This window comes from Penicillium canescens (genome assembly GCF_028828765.1).
Source record: "Penicillium canescens strain IBT 15451 chromosome Unknown utg000004l_segment0_segment0, whole genome shotgun sequence".
Classification (NCBI taxonomy): Eukaryota; Fungi; Ascomycota; class Eurotiomycetes; order Eurotiales; family Aspergillaceae; genus Penicillium; species Penicillium canescens.
Window position 1 is genome coordinate 2,363,507 of NW_026703966.1, and position 19,983 is coordinate 2,383,489.

Genomic DNA, 19,983 nt, shown 5'->3' on the forward strand with positions numbered 1-19,983 from the left:
CAGCATTCTTCATGGCGTTTGGAAGTTTTTTTCCTTCACTGTTGGGCATTTCCCTGGCGCTTGGGAGGGCATTCTTTTTCTAGCGCAGCATACCCGTTGTTATTCTGGTCTGCACCCTCTCGGAACTTTAATTCTGTTCTTATTTGACTACTGAATCGAACGGTTTCCTACTTTATCAAGAAAATTGACTACTGTAATATATTTCCATAGTAGAAAATTGCCCCGCACATCCTTCTTGGGCAGGACGAGCCTATGAAAATCCCCGAATCATCCCTACCCCAAAAGGCCCTGGCAAATCATTAGCATAGTCAGAATTGCAATTATTCCATTGAGTCTAAAGATATACATTTCAGGCAAACTGCCCAACTAGAAGTCAAGTGGCCGATAAGAGATAAGGGCGGTCGAACTTCAACCTCGAAAAAAAAGTTGCCGCTGAACTCCAACCCAGACTTAACACTACAAGAACACCCACAATGCCTCACAAACACAAGAGACGCGGAGAGGCTGACAAGTCGTGAGTACAAAGAATACATAACTCCTGGTTCCAAGTCTAACGAGTCCTCACATCAGTCTCTTTAACCTGCCACCCTCGGAGATCGCCAAATCACTCCCAGTCCGTGACGCAAACAAGCCAAAGATAGGCAAAAACGGCAAGCCAATCAAGCAAGGCAACAAACAAGGCGACAAGAAGAACCAAGGCCAAGATCAAAACTCAAGCGCGAACAAAGCACCCAGCAGCCGGCGCAAGACCGTCTCCGAAGATGACACCCCGGCAGCGTTCCGCCGCATAATGCAATTCCAGCAAACAGGCCGGCGAGCCCCCTCCGGACTGGAAACCGGCGAGAACAAGAAGCGCAAGCGCACCGGCGCAGAGGCTACAACCGAGTCAAAGAAAAAGCCCGCACGAGGCGCAAAGGCCGAAGAATCCAAACCGGCCGCCGAGAAGACCGCAATGCCCAAGATCCTGCCAGGTGAACGGTTGGCCGAGTTTTCGGCCCGCGTTGACCGCGAGATGCCCCTATCGCAAATGACCAAGACAACCAAGTCCGGCGAGGCCAAGACCAACGAGCAGCACAAGCTGACGAAGCACGAGAAGCATCTGCTCCGACTGCAGTCCGGGTGGCGTGAGGAGGATAAGAAGATCCGCGAGAAAGAGCAGGCGGAGCGAGAAGAGCGCGAGGCGGAGATGGAGGATGAACTGCAGCAGTGGAAGGAGTGGGAGATTGAGGCTGGAGGCAAGGCTGCTAAGAAGCGAGCGGCAGCTGCTGCGGCACGGAAGAGTAAGAAGAAGGGGAAGAATGCTGATGGGGAGGAGGGTGCTCCTGATAGTGGTGATGACGACCCTGATCCCTGGGCGAAGCTGAAGAAGCGTGATCAGGAGCGGAAGAGGAATCCGTTTGATGTTGCGCCTGCGCCACCGTCGTTGATTAAACCTCGGGAGATCTTTAAGGTGCGTGGTGGGGCTAAGGTTGATGTTGCCAATGTGCCTACTGCTGTTGGTAGTTTGAGACGGCGAGAGGAGTTGGCTGGTGAGCGGAGGAATATTGTTGAGGAGTATCGTCGGTTGATGGCCGAGAAACGGCAGTGATATATACAAACGAGGACGGAGTTATAGGGCTATAGTTTAATGTATCTACTTTTGAGAGATCTGTTCATATGCAGTAGCAGTGGAAAATGAGATTTCTACTGCTGATCGTCTATTTCACATCATATTACTGCCTTTTTTGATAATTGGAGTAGTCAACACGCGATCGGCTTTAGTGACCGTGACCGTCATCTGCCTTTTGCTCGGGATCCAGCTTGATGATAGTGTCAATGCGCATGATGGCTATGCAAGCCTCGACGGCACTCTTGAGCTGCTTGACCTTGCTCATGCTGGGCTCCAAAACACCCGCCTTCAGGGTGTCGTGAACCCGACCCTTGGACAGATCCAGACCGTAGTTGCGGTAAGTCTTCTTCTTGGCGATGGCCTTCTCCTCCTCGTTGGCATCGCCGTCCTGCACACGCTGTGACAGGGCGTGGCGAACCCGGAGCTGGGCGACAAGCTCGGATGAATCCTTGGCTGCGTTGACTGCCAGAGTCTTAGGGATGACGAGAAGAGACTGTGCGAACTCGCCGATGGCCAGTTGCTCACGAGAGCCCTGTAGAAGAGACATTAGAAATCATATACAATAATTGAAGTCGCGGCCAGTAGAACTTACCACTGTCACTGCGAATTCCTCAAGGTAGATATGAAGTGCTGTTTCCACGGCTCCACCGCCAGGAACGATGCTTCCGCTCTCCAGAGTCCGCTTAATAGCACAGAGAGAGTCATGCACAGAGCGCTCCATCTCGTCCAAACTGTATTCATTGGCACCACGGAGAATAATGGAAGCGGAGTTGTGGACCTTGGTGCCCCTGACGAGGATGCACTCATCGTCCGAAATCCGTTCTTGCGCAACCTCCTCGGCGTGTCCAAGGTTTGATGCGTCGAACTTCTCATCTCCGTTGAGGTCAGACAAGGTGCTGACCAGGGTAGCACCGGTAGCCTTGGCGATACGGCGCAAGTCCTCCTTCTTGCAACGGCGAACTGCCATGGCTCCACGCTCGACAAAGAGCTTGAGAACCATATCATCAATACCCTTTGTCGTAAGGACGACATTGGCACCGGACTTCAGGATCATCTCAACACGCTCGAGAACAATGCCCGACTCCCGCTCACGGATCTTCTCCAATTGATCGGGGTCCTCCACTGTAATCTGAACACCAAGCTTCATACGCTCCTTCTGCAGGTTCATATCCAGACAAGCGATCTTGGCGTCGGTAACATGAGTCGTCATAGCCTGAGAAGCAACGGTGCAGTTCAAAGCATAGCCGTTCACGAGAACGGATTCGGTACCACTCTTTCCGTGGGCCTTCAGCAGGTTCACAGCCTTGACGGGGTATTTAACCTCGCCTCTCTGGTTGACGGACTTCACCTGGAGCATCGCATCCACACACATGTTCGCAAAGAAGTCAGAGTCGGAACCGAGAATCTTGCTGGACATGGAAGTCTTCGCAATGTTGACCAAGCTATCCCTTCCAATATTATCCACCTTCGTCGTAATGTTCTCGTTCATATACTTGACGGCTTCGCGCAGGGCAAGACGGAATCCTGTGATGATGGTCGTGGGGTGGATTTTGTTCTTAATTAACTCGTTTCCTCTCCGCAACAGCTCTGCGGCAATAAGAACGACAGAGGTTGTGCCATCTCCGACCTATTGAGATTTATGATCAGCAAGTGCCTGAAGGGTTGATGCAGAGACCCATACCTCCTTATCCTGTTGCTGGGCCAGATCAACGAGGATCTTGCCTGCAGGGTGCTCAATATCCAGCAAAGACAGGATGGTAGCGCCGTCGTTCGTCACAGTAACATCCTGCCAAATATTAGAAGCTGTAACAAAGCTCTGCGGGGTTGATTTGTTCCCATACCCCTATGTCGTCCACCATCATCTTGTCCAAACCGGAGGGACCGAAAGAGCTCTTGATGACATTTGCGATGGCCTGAGTCGCCAGAACTTCAAAGAGTTAGCTACCGGTCCCGAGAAAAGCGTATTCATTCAAGAAATCGACATACCAGTCTGCTCACGGACATCAGCACCGGTGATTTTCTGCCCACCCAGGACTGTGTGCGAGGTTTGTCAGTTCATTGAAAATAACAACAGTCAATCGGATAAATCTCACAGAGTGTGTCCGCATTCCGCGGTGCCTCAAAGATGCCTGCCATGATAACAGACGAAATAAAGTGAGCTATTCGAGTGCGATGGCAGAGCTGTCTGGCTTCGGGGGGGTGCTGTGGGCACTAAAAGTTCTGCCAGGGCGGTGAGCCAATTTTCGATATCGCATCCCACTTTGAGAGGAGTCACACCCGACTTCGCTTCCCCCGCAACTTACTCCTGGTTAAGGCCTTGCTCTCTTTGTCTAGTCAGACAGTCGTTTCCTCTCTTTTACTATGGCTAGCCAGAATCCCACCGACGCCCCCGCCGCTGAGGGTGCTGCTACCCCTCAAGCCCTGCCTGACCGCACCGCGAACCCCGCTGATAACCAGACGGGCGAGTCGAAGAATGCCGCTAAGAAGGCCGCGAAGGCTGCCAAGCTCAAGGCCGAGAAGGCTGAAAAGAAGGCCGGTGCCAACAAGGGAGAAAAGGCACCTAAGCCCGAGGCCAAGAAGGCTCCCAAGAAGAAGGCCGAGGGTCCCCCTCTGATCGGAATTGATGCGAAGAAGGACACTGAGTTCCCCGAGTGGTACCAGCAGACGGTAGTGAAGAGTCAGATGCTGGACTTCTACGATGTCTCTGGATGCTACATTCTCAAGGTAAGCTGTGAAATTGGCCAAGATAGAGAGACAATGGCGCTAATCTATATACACTGTATAGCCCACTTCGTACTTCATCTGGGAGGAGATTCAGAACTGGTTCAACAAGAAGATCAAGAGCATTGGTGTCAAGAACTGCTCATTCCCTCTGTTCGTATCGGAGGATGTCCTGCAACGTGAAAAGGACCACATTGAGGGATTCGCCGCTGAAGTCGCCTGGGTTACGCACGCGTAAGATCACTTGAACCACGGTTATTGTATACACTAACATACCATATCAGTGGCTCCACCCCTCTCGAGAAGAAGATCGCCATCCGCCCTACTTCAGAGACCGTTATGTACCCATACTACGCAAAGTGGATTCGCAGCCACCGTGATCTTCCCCTGCGTCTCAACCAGTGGAACTCAGTCGTCCGCTGGGAATTCAAGAACCCCCAGCCTTTCCTCCGTACGAGAGAGTTCTTGTGGCAAGAAGGGTACTGCTCTTGTACTTTTCCCCTTACTGTAGAAAACATGCTAATTCTGATTCCACTAGTCACACCGCACACCTTACAGAAGCTGCTGCCCGCGAAGAAGTTCTCATAATTCTCGAATGGTACGCCAAGATTTATGAGGAGCTCCTCGCTGTTCCCGTTATTAAGGGCCAGAAGACCGAGAAGGAAAAGTTCGCCGGTGGTCTCTACACTACCACCGTCGAAGGTTACATCCCTGCCACTGGACGTGGTATCCAGGGTGGCACATCCCATGGTTTAGGCCAGAACTTCAGTAAGATGTTCGGTATCACTGTTGAGGATCCCTCTGCAAAGGAAGGTGAGAAGAAGGATCCTCTCCTCGTCTGGCAAAACTCCTGGGGTCTGTCGACCCGTACACTTGGTGTCATGGTTATGGTCCACGGTGACGACAAGGGTCTGGTTCTCCCTCCTCGTGTGGCCGAGACCCAGGTAATCATTGTCCCCGTCGGCATCACTGCCAAGCACTCCGAAGAGGAGCGCGAGAAGCTGATGGCCGAGGTCAACGGCCTCGTCACTGTCCTCGTTGCTGCCGGTGTTCGGGCTGAGAGCGACCTGCGCAGCTACTCCCCCGGCTGGAAGTTCAACCAGTGGGAGATGCGCGGAGTGCCCCTGCGCCTTGAGTTCGGCCCCGGCGAGTCCGCTGGTCACTTCGTCACCGCTGCCCGCCGTGACATGGGCAAGGATGGCAAGACCACCATCCCTATTCCCGAGCTGTCAACCGCTGTTCCCGAGCTGCTGGAGACCATCCAGAAAGATCTCTACACCCGGGCCGACAACGAGTACAAGACCCACCGCAAGCAGATCACCAACTGGGACGATTTCACTCCCGCTCTCAACGACAAGAACATCTGCGTTATTCCCTTCTGTTTGGTTGAGGAGTGCGAGGACCAGATCAAGGACATGTCTGCCCGTAAGGCTGAGGAAGACTCTGGCGTGGCCGAGGACGCCAAGGCCCCCAGCATGGGCGCTAAGTCGCTGTGCATTCCCTTCGAGCAGCCCGAGGGTATCGAGGCCGGTGTTACTCGCTGCCTGAACCCCCACTGCAGCCGCTTTGCCGAGAAGTGGTGCATGTTCGGTCGTTCCTACTAAGCCGGCTGATCTATCATCTTGCCATCGTCTGCATTTACCTGTCTCCAAATGATGTCGAGTTTTTTGTGCAATTGGGGAGTCGACGAAAGGACAAAAGCTGGTTGCATAAGGCTGTGGTGATGTGGAATATTCAAATGATACCTTTCCCCTTTGTGTTATACAGTTATGGGGACTTATGGAGGCGTTGCGCCATGTAGTTGAAATGAGAATATGAGAAGAAACGATCCTTTTTTTAACCTAAGCTGCAAGTTCATTCAATCCTGGGGTAGTAATAGCTTCAGTAGATCAGTAAAGCAGGACTTAGTCTTGTCTCTCTGCCGTCAAAAGCACCTGATATGTTCAGCGGACATATTTCTGAACTTAAAAAATGGAAGCTCATAGGAAAGACTTCTGATAATGGACTAGTAACCTGATTTCATCCCCGTGGACTATATTTTCCCTATTGCCACGAAGGAAACATTAACCGCGGAGAAAGTCTTGCTATTCTGAACCCATGCATAGCGTCACGTACCAAATCCTTACACTACTTGTCCCAATACCTCCAGGTATGATCTTATCGTCACTTCTGCCCAAAAAGAAACCGGGGCAGATTGAGCAGGTTGTCGTCGCTGTGGCTTCGGGTCACGATGCTAGCATCGAAACTGAGTCGTCGAGTAACAGTGCTTGCTATGCGGCGGGCCTCAATAGGCAGATTTATCATTCGTTGATTGGCTGAGAGTGTGAAGAATTCTTTGAACACGTTAGTACAGTTTTCACGTGAAGACAGGTGTTGAAGACAAAAAGTACCTGTGTGTACTAATTATTTAACCCAAGTGAGGCTTAGAGTCGGTGAGTAGCCCTCTGGCCGTAAACTCGCGGATTGAGTAAGCCGTCATCCTTAAGTTTCGAGGATCGAAGGAAAAGACTTACATTTCCGGGTCGTCTATGGCGAGGAAGTGTACCCTCATTAGTTCAGTTGGCGTCTAGTGGCTTGTAGTCGTTTCATAAACCACCTATTGGCGTCCCGCATATACCGCAACAATCTTGCGGACTGCGTGATGCTTGAGATATTTGATGTGTGACCCACGCTCCCGATCAATGATGATTCATTTGTCCCTCTTATAGTGTAATATACCCTCAGGGTCACCGAAGTTTGAGATGTGTGTCTTTTCTCCAAATATACCATGCCCATATCCTAGACATCTGGCGCGCTCAGTGAAATATATGCTTCAGCTTGTCAGCACTCTAACCATAAAGGACTTGTTTCATGAACTGACTATAGTAGGGGTGAATGAGAATACATTTGGAGATTCCCGAAAGCCCTCAAACCCGAAGGGAAAAGCTCTTTTTGGAAGTGAGCAGTCAACGTCTGGGATAAATATGACAATGAAGAATAGAGCACCTATTTATGAGAAAGAGGCAAACCAGTAGCACAAACATAGGTCCAGTCTTATGTGGTGAGCTAAGGACTAGACCAAGGGGGATCTGTAGCAGCTAAAGGTCGTCTTAGGGGTTAGGATATCACGTGATAGCAATACAGTACACAGAATAACAAAGCATTGAAAGTTAAAGTTAGCTGATAGAAGTTTTTATAGATATCTTCCAATAGACGAAATATACATAGAGAAAATATTGAATAAAAACAAACGCTTTGTTGGCTATAATACAGATTTGTAGTAAGAAGGAACAGTATGATAAAACTCCGGCCAGACTATGCAATCAGTATTGAGATAAAAAAAAAAGAAATTAGAGTTTTCCCATGGAGGAGGACAGGCAAGGTCCGTAGTAGAGCGAAAGAAAGGTACAGCGATGGGAGAGACCGACTTGGATGAATGTAGAGAGAGGGTATTGTAGACAGGAAATACAAGACCAAAATGGAATGTAAAGAGAAGGAATGATGAAAACGGATATGAGAATAGCGGCTTGGTATCCCAGTGTGTCGGAGAAAGACTCAAAAAGACTGAAAGGCTTTTGTATAGAGAGATAGAGAAAAAGCGCAAGTCATGAAAGCATCATTATCATGCGGAGAAAGCAAATATTTCCCGTACATTAGAAACGCGCCAGAGGAGAACAACTCTAGTATAGCTAGTAGGTCTCAACAGAGCGAGAGCCGCGAAGCTGCAACCGTGCAGGAGACAACGGCGAGAGACTGTTCTCATAGGCATTGGAGTTAACACCCCGCCCAGTACGCTGCGGCCAGTGCATGAGCTTCAGGGCCTCATCAGAGGAGGCAGCGTCGATCACATATCGAACATTGTTTTCGTCCACGCCTTCGACCTGCACGCGAGGGGGAGGCATGTTCACACTAGGGAGGTGGATGATATCGTCATCATCACTGTCTTCCTGCGAGTCACTAGCTGACGGAGTCGAGTGTGCTTGCATACAGTAAACTGTGCCTGGGGTGGAGGGCATATCTGGAGCAGCACGAACCATAGTAGCGAGAGTGCCAGCGGATTCTGAGCGGCCGCGCTTGCGAGAGGCAGCAGGAATCTTGGTGTTGGGGGCTGAGGTGGGGAGTTCGTTGCTTGCACGTAGGACATCCAGGTAGGTTATTGGTTCGCCGGCAATGAGTCGTGGGGCGATTTGTTCTTTGGGCTGGATATCAGCCAGGAAGCCCGGGCTTGGGGGAGGGGCGTCGGTGTGACGACGGCGGCCTGGGGAGCCGACGACCTTTCGTCGGATTCTGTCGTAACCGACGCTGGATGAGATGCTGCGGCGGGATTCGGAGTTGCGCTTGTGTTTCCTGAATGAGCCCTTGTTTGCTAGCCGCCCCTTTGCTGAGGCATTCCGACTGAGGAGGCCAGGCTCGGGATTGGAGCCGGCGAACCTGTCATTGTCTGGCGTGGGTGTGAATGGGGGTCCTGGGGCTGGCACGGGGACACGCCGGAATGCCTCGTGGGAGTTGATCTCGCGGACGATGGCATCTTGCAGAGTCTCGTATGTCGGGTGGGTGCCTGGGATGGATGTGAAGGATTTGCTGAACAAGTCCATCATTTCCGAGGCTTTGAAGCGCGGCGACTGTTTAGGGGGACTGGCTGGACTTGGAACGGGCAAGGGGCTGTTCATGACTTCCGCGATGCTGGGAGCCCGCTTCATACTGCCGGTTGATGGGGTTGGCGGCTGAATGGCACGGTGTGTGATCTTTGATCGTCCGTTAGAAGCCAATTTAGTGTTGATTGAGAGATCTCGAACGTTCTTCTTGGAGCCTGGCGCTGGTGGGGGTCCCGGAGAATGTGACCTTGATGTTGAAGATGAGCTGCGATTAATTGTAGCAGGTGATCGCGGCACCGACGGAGCCTCGGCGGCGCCTTCGCTATCGCCCATAGGGATGGGAATTGTTGGGCTGTCCGGGAGGGGTGTATTACTCCATCTCTTGCCCAGCTTATAGGCAGGGGGAATACCCAAGCGCTGAACAGGGCTCGGTGGTGCTTCCTCTTGCGGCACAAAGCCTTCGTCCGCTGACAGACTAGGTGCCGATCTTTGGTGTCGAAGGTGTTGGTTGGATGATCGTTGGGACGAAGTGCCAGAGCCATCGTCCCGAGAGGACTTTTCCGTCCGTAGGTTCTCTGCTGATGCCCATGTGGGCTTGCCAGGGTCACGCTTCCTGGCTTTGCGCCGTACGCTTTCTGGGATGCGGACTCTTCCAGGGGCGGCTGGAGATGACCGAGAGCTCAGATTTGACGAGGTGCGAGAATCTTTACTATATTTCGCAATGTTCCGGTCTGCTACATCCTCTTGGTACAGTGCAGCAAGAACCCGCGAGCTTGCAAGTCCATTTCTGTATTGGATCCGGAGGAACCTAGTCATGTTCCGTTCCGCGACATCTTCATTGTACGGGCTGGCAGGTTGAGAGACAGGCTCTGGTTTGATCGTCTGAGGGCGTTCTGTGGAACATATAGCATCCATCAAGTCGATATGCCGGCCATTCTGAGGTTTGGAGGCTGCGAAATCAGTGGCACCCGAAGGCGGCATTTCCGATTGAGAAGATGTGGGCCGCTGGAGGGAATCATGCAGATCTTCGAATTGTTTCTCAATCTGATCGAAATGATGAGCCACATCTAGTGACTGCGAAGCGCTTGACGGGAAATCCCCAAAATGACTTCGCGCAGGCGAGTCAACCGTCATGTGAAAGTAAGGGTCCCCCACCCGACAGCCTTCGAATCCAAGACTAGTCACCGGTCGAGACGGGTTCTTTTCCGCCTGGAAAAGTCTCTTCAAGGCACCCATCTTGAAGCTTCGAATGTGCTCAAGCGCAAAACCTGCGCGCAATCGGAGAACGGAACGCGGCGGTGCTCAGTATAGAGGGGCCACTGCGGTGACGTTGGGAGAAAAAGAAGGAAATATGTCAAGCTGACAATCAGTGGAGTAAAGAGACCTGGTCGTCATAAAGAATGGGACAATTTGATGTCATGGCATCACTTAAAGAATGGAAGACCGTCACACGGCTCAAGTATACATTTCATAGTGGAAAGGAGTTGGGGAAAGAAGAACAGAAAAGTCAACAAGAGCCAAGGGAGTCACTTCCTGGTCCAGTAGATGGCGTGCAGATCCAACACCTTTCTGTGCCTGGATCAGGGGAAACTGACCCGGTCTCCATGATCACAGCGGAGCCTGTGGCTGATGAGGCGGACGGTTCGCACGCTAAAAGTTTAAGAATACCCCATCGTGTCTCTCCCTTTGTTCATATCTTGCCCTGGGGATCACAGCTCGAGGCCCGAGTACATGTACTCGAGTCTTCACGACTACGAGTAACGGTCTCGTGCACGCAGGGCCTGCATTCGAATGGGGTCAAGCATGCAGCTAGCAGATATTTTGCCTCTGGAACAGCACATTCAGGCTGCATAATAGGCTGGGAGCTTAACAGAGTCGGGCCCCATCCGAGATAGGGGTCCACATGGGAGTTTTGTTGACAGGCGAGAACGCCAACATCGCCAAATTCATTTCATTGGAGGCAGCAGTTGTAAATTTCCTGGCAGTAGCCCAATTAGCGAGCCAGTGATAAATTTCAAATGCCGACGAGCACAACAAAAGTGGGTTGGTGCTTGAATTGTGGCATGCGATGGAGCCCCCAATTTCCGCACGAGTCGTCATTGGTGTGACGAGGTGATCGACACAAAATCGAGCCGTCTCGTGCTGGGGGAACCGCGAACCAAGTACCAATTTTGGAACGTCGGATGCCCGGAGTTCACAAAAAGCAATATATCTAGTAGCCTTGACTAGACCCTGCAAGCGTGACAGGGGTCAGCGAGAGACAAAGAAAAGCAGAGAAGCAGGAACGCAGAAAGCGACAAAAGCCAATTTTGGGGATCCCAAGTTCAACTCCGCAAAATGGCAAACTGGCCAACTCTCAGGGGCAAGTTGAAACACTAGTCGTAAGTCTATGCAAATGATCCGCTCGGATCCTTGGTTGTAGTGAGACCTGAGGTGCGATGCAGGTACATGTATGTGGATTCACGTTACATGTTTATAGTTCTTTAATCTCACAATGAAGATGCAACAATGTGTTCTTTACACGAACTCTTGCCCTTCGCTTCTTTAGATCGATCGATTCCGATTCCGATTTCGATTTCGATAAATGGGTCCGATCGTCATCACATTTTGACACCGCCGATTATTGGCATTTAACCGTCCGGGAATGTCAACTTTAACCAACCCCTTTTTTGTTCGACATGCACTTGCTTGGGTTCTTTTTTCTCTACGAGGAATCTGATAAATGTTTGAACTGACTAATGCGCAACTATTCATTCCTTTCTATAAGTTAACGTCAGTACAAGATATAGTACCGCATGTACTAAAATAGCCCAGGGGGAAATGAAGAGACACAAAAATAGGATCTAGACTAACAGCTAGTAAAACCTTACGTACTTTACTATAACCTATTACACTCTACAGTAATATGCCACTAGCAATGCTACATGTACATAGAGTACGATAAATTTAGCTCGAAGAGTACGCATTGAATTGCTACTCGTTATTCATCATCTGGTTCTACCCACCAACACGCCGGACGCTTTGTTTTGATCAGTCTACATTTAATGAACAAAATCGTTTGTTGTTTAAGCCTGCGAATGATTTTCTTGTGTAACAGCCTTCTAGCTTTACCATGTGATATTCTTAACATGACTGCAGTTATCTATATGACAACTTGATAGCAGTAGTGTGTGCGACTGCGTTCTGAGATGCTGGAAATATACTTGAATTGTCCTTTGATATATGGGAACTAGAACCCTTCGACGCAGATTTTGTCGGATATCACGGACGACTTCTATCGTTCAATCTTTTAATGTACCCGTCTTTTTTGTTCAAAATACTTTGTCAAACATTTAACCTTGAAACCAACTTCTATCAAAATTGATCTCTCGCCCCCGACAACGCTATATTCTTCTTTTAATTATACATCATGGTCTCGAAAGTTGAAGTAAGTCATCTTGAACAAGAGGTTATATAAACCCTATATATTTTTGCTTTGTCCTAGGATGTGCTAGCCAGTTTACGCTCTATAGACGTATTATGCTCCTGCTTAAAATGCTACCATGCGAGCAACGAAGTGATCGCCAATTTGAGCCTAGATTGAGCAACAAAACTAGCCATAGAGTGTCACTTACTTACTAGATAGCCCTATGTTAGGCTCCTAGCTGTGAACATAGTATTCACACATGTCTCTTGTCATGGTATACCGCAATGAACATCAACCCTAGTCCCGAGACTCAGGAAAGGAGCCCTGTTCTATGCAGGCACGACCCCGAAGGAGTCAATAAAATGAACGAACTCCTCCGTTCTGCATTTCCTTCGGTGAAAATTCAAGCACTGCTCTTCACTTTCAAGCTTTCATTTAAAACCACAACACGCAACCAACCCATACCAACCAGACTACCTACACTGGCTCCAAAGGCGGAGTACACTTTCTCTAAGGGTTAGAAGGACAGCACTAAGGCCCCTAGTCGTGGCGGCAAGGCAGCCCTTATGGAGGACACCGTGCTATTCCGCTAGAAGATCGTCGAAATTTCCAAGATCGAGCTACTCCTGATCCCACGTTGGTATATTATAAACCATGTTTACTAATCGTTTCTTAAGCTCAACTTTATGGCCGACGGTAGGGCTACGGGAACCACTACCTCCGCGGCTCGAAGCCATTACTACCGTCTAAGGGAGAAGATGATTAAGGAGACTAACGACGCTGCCGTGGGGAAGACGAGGCCGAATTAACCTAGGGCGACGAGGCCAATAGTGAGAAGAGTAGAGAGGAGGTAGAGATTGTCCTCAAGTAAATGGACGCGGGATTTTCTGCGGCGTTTTTGATGGTCCTCTCCTGTGGCCAGTGACACTCTTTCTATGTGCTTCAAGATGTTATCTCAGCGTTTCAGAATGCGACACTATGAGGATGTGATTCAGGACAACAGATACGCCATCGATATGATCTTGCAATTATGAGGCACCGAAGACATTGGCTACACAAGCAAAGCTATATTACCCCCCTTTCAAAATGGTGGAATGATCACATTTCAAGGCTTGAGCTTGGATGAGTACAGGTGTATCATGCGAGCTTTCTTAAACAACGTCCTCGCCATTTAGAAATATCATGGCGTCTTCCATTGTTGAATATCTTTCTTGAATAGACAGAGTAGGTAACTTCCTGGCACATGTACTGGGTACCTGTAAACTTCATTCATTCGTTATGTGATGTTTCTATCCTAGACTTGAGCAATAGACCTCTCAATGGATTCCCTCACAGCCTCAGCTAGAACAGTATTGGCTCCACGAGCCGCATCAACAGCACCATCCACCAAAGCTTCATGGCCTGTCCGCTCATCATCCTTCTCGAGAGCAGCTCTTGAGCTATCTCCCTTGAGCCAGAGCTCTGTGATTTCATCACGCGCAGGCATATATGCCACCACACAAGCAGACACAATCGAACGATGCTCCGCGGGATCCATGTCAAGCATGAGCCGTGGAGCTCCCGTTGAAGATGGGCTCGAGTCATCCGCCACCAAAGCAGCCACACCGCCTGAAACAAGGTCAAGGCAGTCAATGTGAGCATCCGCAATAGCAGCAGAAGCAGCTGTGATACACCCAGCGAGAACATTCATCATTCCCCACGAGGCGTCGTGCGAATTGGGAGCATCGCCCCACCAGCGGTCATCTTCTGCCTCGATGACAGTGATAGTGATATCTAGTCCACTCTTGGGCCACCGCTCAGCAATGATTGCGCCGCGAATGGCAGTCTCTAGATGTACGCCTAGATCACGCTCGCTGGCATCGCGAATATGCCCTTTCCTCTTGCGGGCGGCGAAAGGCGCGTACTTTACGTGTGTTGTGAGAACGAGGTTGGAGGAGAATGCAGCAGAACGGGGGAGTGGCTTTGGTCCGTGGACCGTGCACGCCAGCTTGAGTGCTGAGGAAGGTGGGATCAGAGATTTGGGATTGGAGCGAGCGGCGGCGAGGGAGGCGGATGGTTCAAATTCAAGGTACGAAGATCCCGAGGCGGTTGGGATCAGTCCCGTTTTCAAGACTGCGTTCGAGGTTAGCTGCGATCAAGCGGAAGCTTCTCAAGGTGCTCATACAGATTTTCCGTAGTTCGGCGGGCTGGCGCTGGCGCCGGGCACGGTCTGCGGCACCAGTTGAGGATTGCAGAACAGAGGCAAAGACCGGAGGTCTTGTGCCACCAGGTGGGCCATTGATACGTCGTCTGTCAGCCATTTTACGTGAATTGGCGCAATGCTAAAGCTGTCGAGAGTCGCGGTGGTTGAAGTCCCAGAAACGGAAATCTTGGGGTTTGCATGGTTTGTCGGCCCCACCGCCTAGCGTCTATGGTTTTTCTTGACTTTTCTGCTCTTCTCTCTTTTCATTCCTTTCACACACCTCCGTTTATCAGAGCCCTTCAAATGTCGAGGGAATTGAGCAGCATCTTCATTGATGCTTGGATCTTCATGCTTCACTAACACTAAACGTGAGTACCATTGTAACCCCCCACCTGCACTGTCTATATGACGAGAGAGATCCAACCTCCTGTTCGGCGACGAAAAATGGGCCAAGAACAACATGCACTACCATCTGACTAAAGACAACAACTTTCTATTGTTATCATTATTTACTTTTGTTTCTGCATCAGGGACTGACAATAGCTTCAGGCAGATTCAGAATCCTCAGTTGTCGCTGTCAAGTGTCCGGGGAAGCTCCGCGAAAATTTTCACTAACAAGGTAAGAGCCTTTTTTTTTTTTTTCCCTTTTTCCAACTCCCTCAAGTGATGAAAAACCATTTTCAGTTCTGCTTCTGCAAAATTTTTGAAGATAACAAAATTCTTACCAAAAACTCCTGACCCTTCTTGAGCCTTCCTCATTGTTGCCTTTCAGCCTTGCTGTCTTGACAAGAGTACTGACAAGTCAAAAGTCTAGTCACGTAGCTTGCATTGTGCATCACCTACCTTCTCATGAAGTCAAAGGTACGGTATCATCGCTCTTCCACTGCACACTACCCGCACCTTTTATGATGACACCTAGTCAATCCATTCAATGATCTCCTTGTGAGAGCCGCCTCTTGGATTGCACCCAAGCCGTACAGCAGTTGATCAATACAGTCGTCGATCTATTGTCTTCCAACTCCCTTATACTGGACCTTTTATGTCTTCGGATGTGAAAGGGAGGAAGGTTGTGGACACTTGGAGAACTTTGGATTAAGTCGTCGACTGAATATATTCTTCACTCTGTTGTCTTGCCAGCGGCATGGTACTGCAACCCGACTTGTGTTGGTTCCCTCGTGTTGGGCAGCTTGTCCGTCTTGGGCGACTGTTTGGTGCGAGGGGCCAACAGGGGATGGGATGAGTTAACCGGCTGGCTGATTAAGCTACACGCTCCTTGCTTCTGCTATCACTGCTCTTGGTGAATTACGCTGACAGCTTCAAAGATTTAGGTCTGCCCGTACTTCTATATATCCAACATTAGCTTTAAAAATGAATATCCATGATTTGAATTTGTCAATCATTCTGCACTTGTACATCGTCACCGTAGTAAGCGAGCTCAAGCAAAATAATACATTAACCCTAAAGCAATGTACATAGGAGTAAAACCGGCCAAATGGCTCGCAGTCGTACCTAACCTCTGGGGGTCCTCAATAGCGAGGCTATTAAAATCACCGCCGCCGCCTACCTCCTTATCTCTAAACACAAAACACCGTGGGAATCATGAATATGAACCTTCGCATATCAAGCGAATCAAGCGAACAAGCAGAACAACTCCTTTTCTTCATGACACCATTTCTAATTCGCGCCCTTCTCTTTCACGTAAAGCAAAATGCCTTTCAAGAAACGAAACGAGCCCACCCACCTCACATTGTCGGCATTTCACAGACAGCCGTGGTCACACACATACCCGACTCAAACAGAACACGGCTTCTCGGACAAGCAATATCTCTCTCTTTAAGTACCCGTACTCATTTATTCTTTGTTCTCCTCGAGGGGTGTCGTCGTGCCATTGGACCTGGACATGCTGTAAGGAGCCTGCGCGATTTCGCAATTAGTTTCGAGGTTTTGGTTCAAGGAAATATTGCTATCCAGCGGGCTATTTGATACCTACCAGTACTTTCTTGGCGTTGCATATTCTCCAGGCGAGGTTTCGGACATTGCCATCCGATTTGACAACCTCGGGTGCTAATTCGATACCAAACCTAGATGGCGGGTTAGCAAATGATACATCAGTGGTTAGGAGGATGCAAATCCAAAGTTTGTAGGGATGGGGGACTCACATCTGATGAATAGCAAACACAACACGCTTCGCAAACTTGCCATCCCGTTCTACAAGACCGCCAAACTGCTCATCCACGGTCTCGGGAGCGATTTCAGGATCCCGGTCGAAGCAGTTTCGAACAACAGGTAACAAAGCATTCTCAACGGCAGTCTCCGAGATGGATTCTGCGTCCACGACGGTGTCATCTTCGTTTGAGCGACGGATGCGGATCTCGAAGGGTCGCGAGATGGCCATGACATTGTGCATGCCATTGTGGTGGTAGCGGAGCTCGAAGACGCCTTGCGTCCAGAAGAGCTTGTCGCCGGAAAGAACAATCTCGCCAGAGGCGAACTCACGGGCGTCCTTGTCGTTGCTCTGAGAGGATTGGATGACAACATCGCTCGTCAGAATGCCCTTTTCACAGGTCAGGTTGTCATATGAACCCTCGTTAGTTGCGACCCAGCGGCCTTGCGATGATACACGGGTCACCTCGCGAGAGGTGTTGTCTGTGACGCGGTAGATACCAATCCAGTCCTTCTTGCTGTGGTTGAGAGGGGCAGTCCATTTGACCTTGATTGGGGAACCGTATTCGAAGGTCAGGTCCTTGAGGTCACCACGGCGGTCCAGGGGCATGCGAGCATTGGCACCCTCGCGGCCCTTATTCTTCTGGCTTTCCTCGAAAGACAAGGCATTGGTTCCTTCCACAGACAGAGAATAGTCGCGGGTATCGAATCCAGCCAGGTCCGCATCGATGCGGGAGATGGTGACACGAGCGGGATACTTCTGGAAGAGGGCTGTGGTATCTTTGACGAAGGTGTTCACTCCTGCAGCGAGCTTTGGCCGGGCGTTGTCGAGGAGCTCTTCGATGAAGTCGAAGGAGTCATCAAACATCTTGTCAACACTTCCGTGGAGCTGCTGGAGAGAGGGAGGCAGGGACCGCTTGAGGCTCTTGACGAGACCGGCATCCTGGCGAAGACTACGGCCGTATAGTTTCTGCATGTGCGGCCGTTCCACGAATTGGATGAAAGCCATGCTCAGAATGTGGCTCAACAGAGCGAGGAAGGTGACAGCTCCGCTGCTGGTGATAAGGACGGCGCCCCATACACCTGCCAGACCGAGGACGCGCTCGGGATTGTTGAGGAAGCGGTAGATACCGTTGTAGGTAAGCTTAGGGGACTCATCGAAGAAGAAGTCACCGAAGAACCAGCCGAATTCACCGAGGGACTCGTAGATGCTGACCGAAGTCCAGATTTGCAGACTAATCAGACCTGCTCCGAGAATGTGTCGGAACAAAACGAGACCGTAGCCCCAGTCAGCCGGGAAAGTGTACATCTTCCACACGGCAGCAATGAAAGTGGAGTAGCACAGAACCATGCTGAGATGATACGTACCCTTCCATTGGTTCCACGCTTCTTGTGGTGTGTCGCCATACTTGACAAAATGTCTGGTCCAAGATTTGGTGTTGGATTGGTTCCGCAAAAGATATCCAATGCCTAATGAGTACCAAATCCTGGAAGCAGTCGCAAGGGCCACAAACAGGAATTGATACTTCGGAGTGGATGGCGTCAAAGCCGTGATTGAGAATACAAGAATCTGGACGAGTAAGATCGAAGAATCCGTGGTTCTATACAGGTCCAGGTTGCGCAGCCCCAAGAGGTTGTGGACTGACTGGGGTGGCTTGGCCGAGTACGAGGAGGTCGCATTGGGAAGTTGATCTTCAGACGGGGTTGTCGCGTTTGGAGTGTCTAAATCAATCGGGAGCCTGGAGGCGGAGTCCACACAAGTAGAGCGCTTTCGGGGAGGTGGTGGGTTATAGGTCTTTTCGATGTGTGGGTTCTCCACGAGGACCAGGAAGGCGAATTGTGCTGCATGGGCAATGATAGAGATGAACAGCACTTTATAGCTGGCCGCCATCAGGGAGATTCCGTAATATCCCGCATAGCCGACCGAATACATTGGGTGAGGTGCCATTTCGAACACACCATCGAAAGTCAATTCTTGGTCAATGAGGTAGAAGAAATCACCCCAATACCAGGCATAATCCTTGACAACTCGATGGGCGTCTAATTTGACCCAGAGGTTGAACAGCACTAACACGATACCTGCAGACCAGCGAAGAATAGCCATGATCAAGCTCTCGTCCACGGGTTGGTGGCCACAAGCAATCGCGAAAAGGCAATAGGAAGTGAAATCACACATGAGAATCAAGTCCACAAGACGTCTAAAGACAAGCCAGGTGTTGTATTCAATTGGGGCATCGTCGAATGAGTAATCCTGCGGGATCTTGGTCTCCAGCTCTTTTTTGATCCAATTATACAATTTGGGGTGTGGGTTCTTCCCAGTGGCAGGATTGACAAAAACCTTGGTCTTCTCAGCCCACCGAAGCAACGTCTTATGATGCGACTGGTTGTGCAGCAGCCACCCTATTCCTCCATTGTAGGCCATGCGCCAGAAGAGGTAGGTGACCGCAAAGACCGGGATTTTCGCGCCCGCCGGGAGTGCCCAGAGAAACAGAATGTGTCCTGCTAGTAGGATTATTACCACGAGATCACCAAAGTTCTTTGGTTCCGACGGCGAAAGAAGCTGGGAGACCATGTCATGAGTCTGCGGGACGGTGAACACTGTATAGACACACCGGACTCGGTTAGCCACACGCTCTCGACAGCACTGGGAGGATTAAAAACAGGTAAAGCCTGCAGTCCAATCGCCAAGAGCATATTTCCAACATCAAAGGCTTACCTGTGCCATCGGGAGTTCTCCCAAAGGTCTTAAGCTCGTTGCCGGCTTTGTCTTTGGCCTCCGCTTCCCCAGTGGCAGTTAGAGCCTCGCGACCGACTGTTGAATCGGCGCGCACATTTCTCTCGCGTAGCCCATCAATATCTTGATGGGCCCCTGTTGAAAGGCCTCGATCCATGTTGAAAGATCTCAGAGAGAGTTGAGGAAACTGAGAGTGTTGAGACTGAAAGTGACGACAATAGCATGTGACATGTGACAGAACCGGATCTAGTTTAGTCAGTTGGCATGTGGCAATTCCTTCCGCCCTTGTTTACAATTTCTTTTCTTCTCTCAAATTGGGATTATTCTGCGGCGAGTCAGAGTATTTATAGGCGAAAAGAGAGTGGAACCATTGAGACGCCTGTTCTCCTACAGGAAGCGGGCCCCCGAATGGAGCGGAAGGGCACAGAAACGGGGTCTGATCAACCAAGACGCTAAGTGGCTTTAGCTTTGGGAATTGTTGGGACTGGTGTCTATTCCTGAACAGGACACGTTAGGGCTTAAGATGTGTCTTACACCAACTCGACAATGGCATTCCAGCACTATGACCGCGGGGTACATCACCATACAAGCGGC

General features: G+C 50.2%; 6 protein-coding genes across 6 annotated transcripts; 2 read left to right on the forward strand and 4 right to left on the reverse strand.

Moving 5' to 3' along the window:
* Positions 1-473: 473 nt before the first annotated feature.
* Positions 474-1,588, forward strand: N7446_006256 (uncharacterized protein; the record flags this gene model as incomplete). The annotated part of the gene is made up of 2 exons (XM_058515004.1): positions 474-514; positions 571-1,588. 2 exons carry the CDS (start codon positions 474-476, stop codon positions 1,586-1,588), a joined length of 1,059 nt encoding a protein of 352 aa, XP_058372182.1.
* A 169-nt stretch (positions 1,589-1,757) lies between these two features.
* On the reverse strand, positions 1,758-3,745 carry N7446_006257 (chaperonin-containing T-complex alpha subunit TCP1; the record flags this gene model as incomplete). The annotated part of the gene is made up of 6 exons (XM_058515005.1): positions 1,758-2,141; positions 2,202-3,236; positions 3,291-3,395; positions 3,451-3,536; positions 3,596-3,643; positions 3,703-3,745. The coding sequence occupies 6 exons, from the start codon at positions 3,743-3,745 to the stop codon at positions 1,758-1,760; spliced, it is 1,701 nt and encodes a 566-aa protein (XP_058372183.1).
* Positions 3,746-3,900: 155 nt separating this feature from the next.
* N7446_006258 (proline--tRNA ligase) lies at positions 3,901-6,176 on the forward strand. Its single transcript, XM_058515006.1, has 4 exons — positions 3,901-4,333; positions 4,395-4,564; positions 4,615-4,809; positions 4,869-6,176. The coding sequence occupies exons 1-4, from the start codon at positions 3,971-3,973 to the stop codon at positions 5,932-5,934; spliced, it is 1,794 nt and encodes a 597-aa protein (XP_058372184.1). The 5' UTR covers positions 3,901-3,970; the 3' UTR covers positions 5,935-6,176.
* A 1,822-nt stretch (positions 6,177-7,998) lies between these two features.
* On the reverse strand, positions 7,999-10,140 carry N7446_006259 (uncharacterized protein; the record flags this gene model as incomplete). The annotated part of the gene is made up of 1 exon (XM_058515007.1): positions 7,999-10,140. The coding sequence occupies one exon, from the start codon at positions 10,138-10,140 to the stop codon at positions 7,999-8,001; it is 2,142 nt and encodes a 713-aa protein (XP_058372185.1).
* A 3,464-nt stretch (positions 10,141-13,604) lies between these two features.
* On the reverse strand, positions 13,605-14,610 carry N7446_006260 (3' exoribonuclease family protein; the record flags this gene model as incomplete). The annotated part of the gene is made up of 2 exons (XM_058515008.1): positions 13,605-14,422; positions 14,475-14,610. 2 exons carry the CDS (start codon positions 14,608-14,610, stop codon positions 13,605-13,607), a joined length of 954 nt encoding a protein of 317 aa, XP_058372186.1.
* A 1,442-nt stretch (positions 14,611-16,052) lies between these two features.
* Positions 16,053-19,962, reverse strand: N7446_006261 (phosphatidylethanolamine N-methyltransferase). The gene is made up of 4 exons (XM_058515009.1): positions 19,372-19,962; positions 16,652-19,253; positions 16,483-16,573; positions 16,053-16,406 (listed from the first exon to the last, which is right to left on the reverse strand). Exons 1-4 carry the CDS (start codon positions 19,544-19,546, stop codon positions 16,344-16,346), a joined length of 2,931 nt encoding a protein of 976 aa, XP_058372187.1. The 5' UTR covers positions 19,547-19,962; the 3' UTR covers positions 16,053-16,343.
* Positions 19,963-19,983: the final 21 nt, after the last annotated feature.

Bases quoted from the DNA above. Each gene is read 5' to 3' on its own strand.
- N7446_006258 (XM_058515006.1), top strand. From the start codon at position 3,971: ATGGCTAGCCAGAATCCCACCGACGCCCCCGCCGCTGAGGGTGCTGCT. The intron at 4,334-4,394 runs GTAAGCTGTGAA...TACACTGTATAG, and splicing joins CTGGATGCTACATTCTCAAG to CCCACTTCGTACTTCATCTG. The intron at 4,810-4,868 runs GTACTGCTCTTG...TGATTCCACTAG, and splicing joins GAGTTCTTGTGGCAAGAAGG to TCACACCGCACACCTTACAG.
- N7446_006261 (XM_058515009.1), bottom strand. From the start codon at position 19,546: ATGGATCGAGGCCTTTCAACAGGGGCCCATCAAGATATTGATGGGCTA. The intron at 19,254-19,371 runs GTAAGCCTTTGA...GTGTCTATACAG, and splicing joins GAGAACTCCCGATGGCACAG to TGTTCACCGTCCCGCAGACT. The intron at 16,574-16,651 runs GTGAGTCCCCCA...CCCGCCATCTAG, and splicing joins GTGTTTGCTATTCATCAGAT to GTTTGGTATCGAATTAGCAC.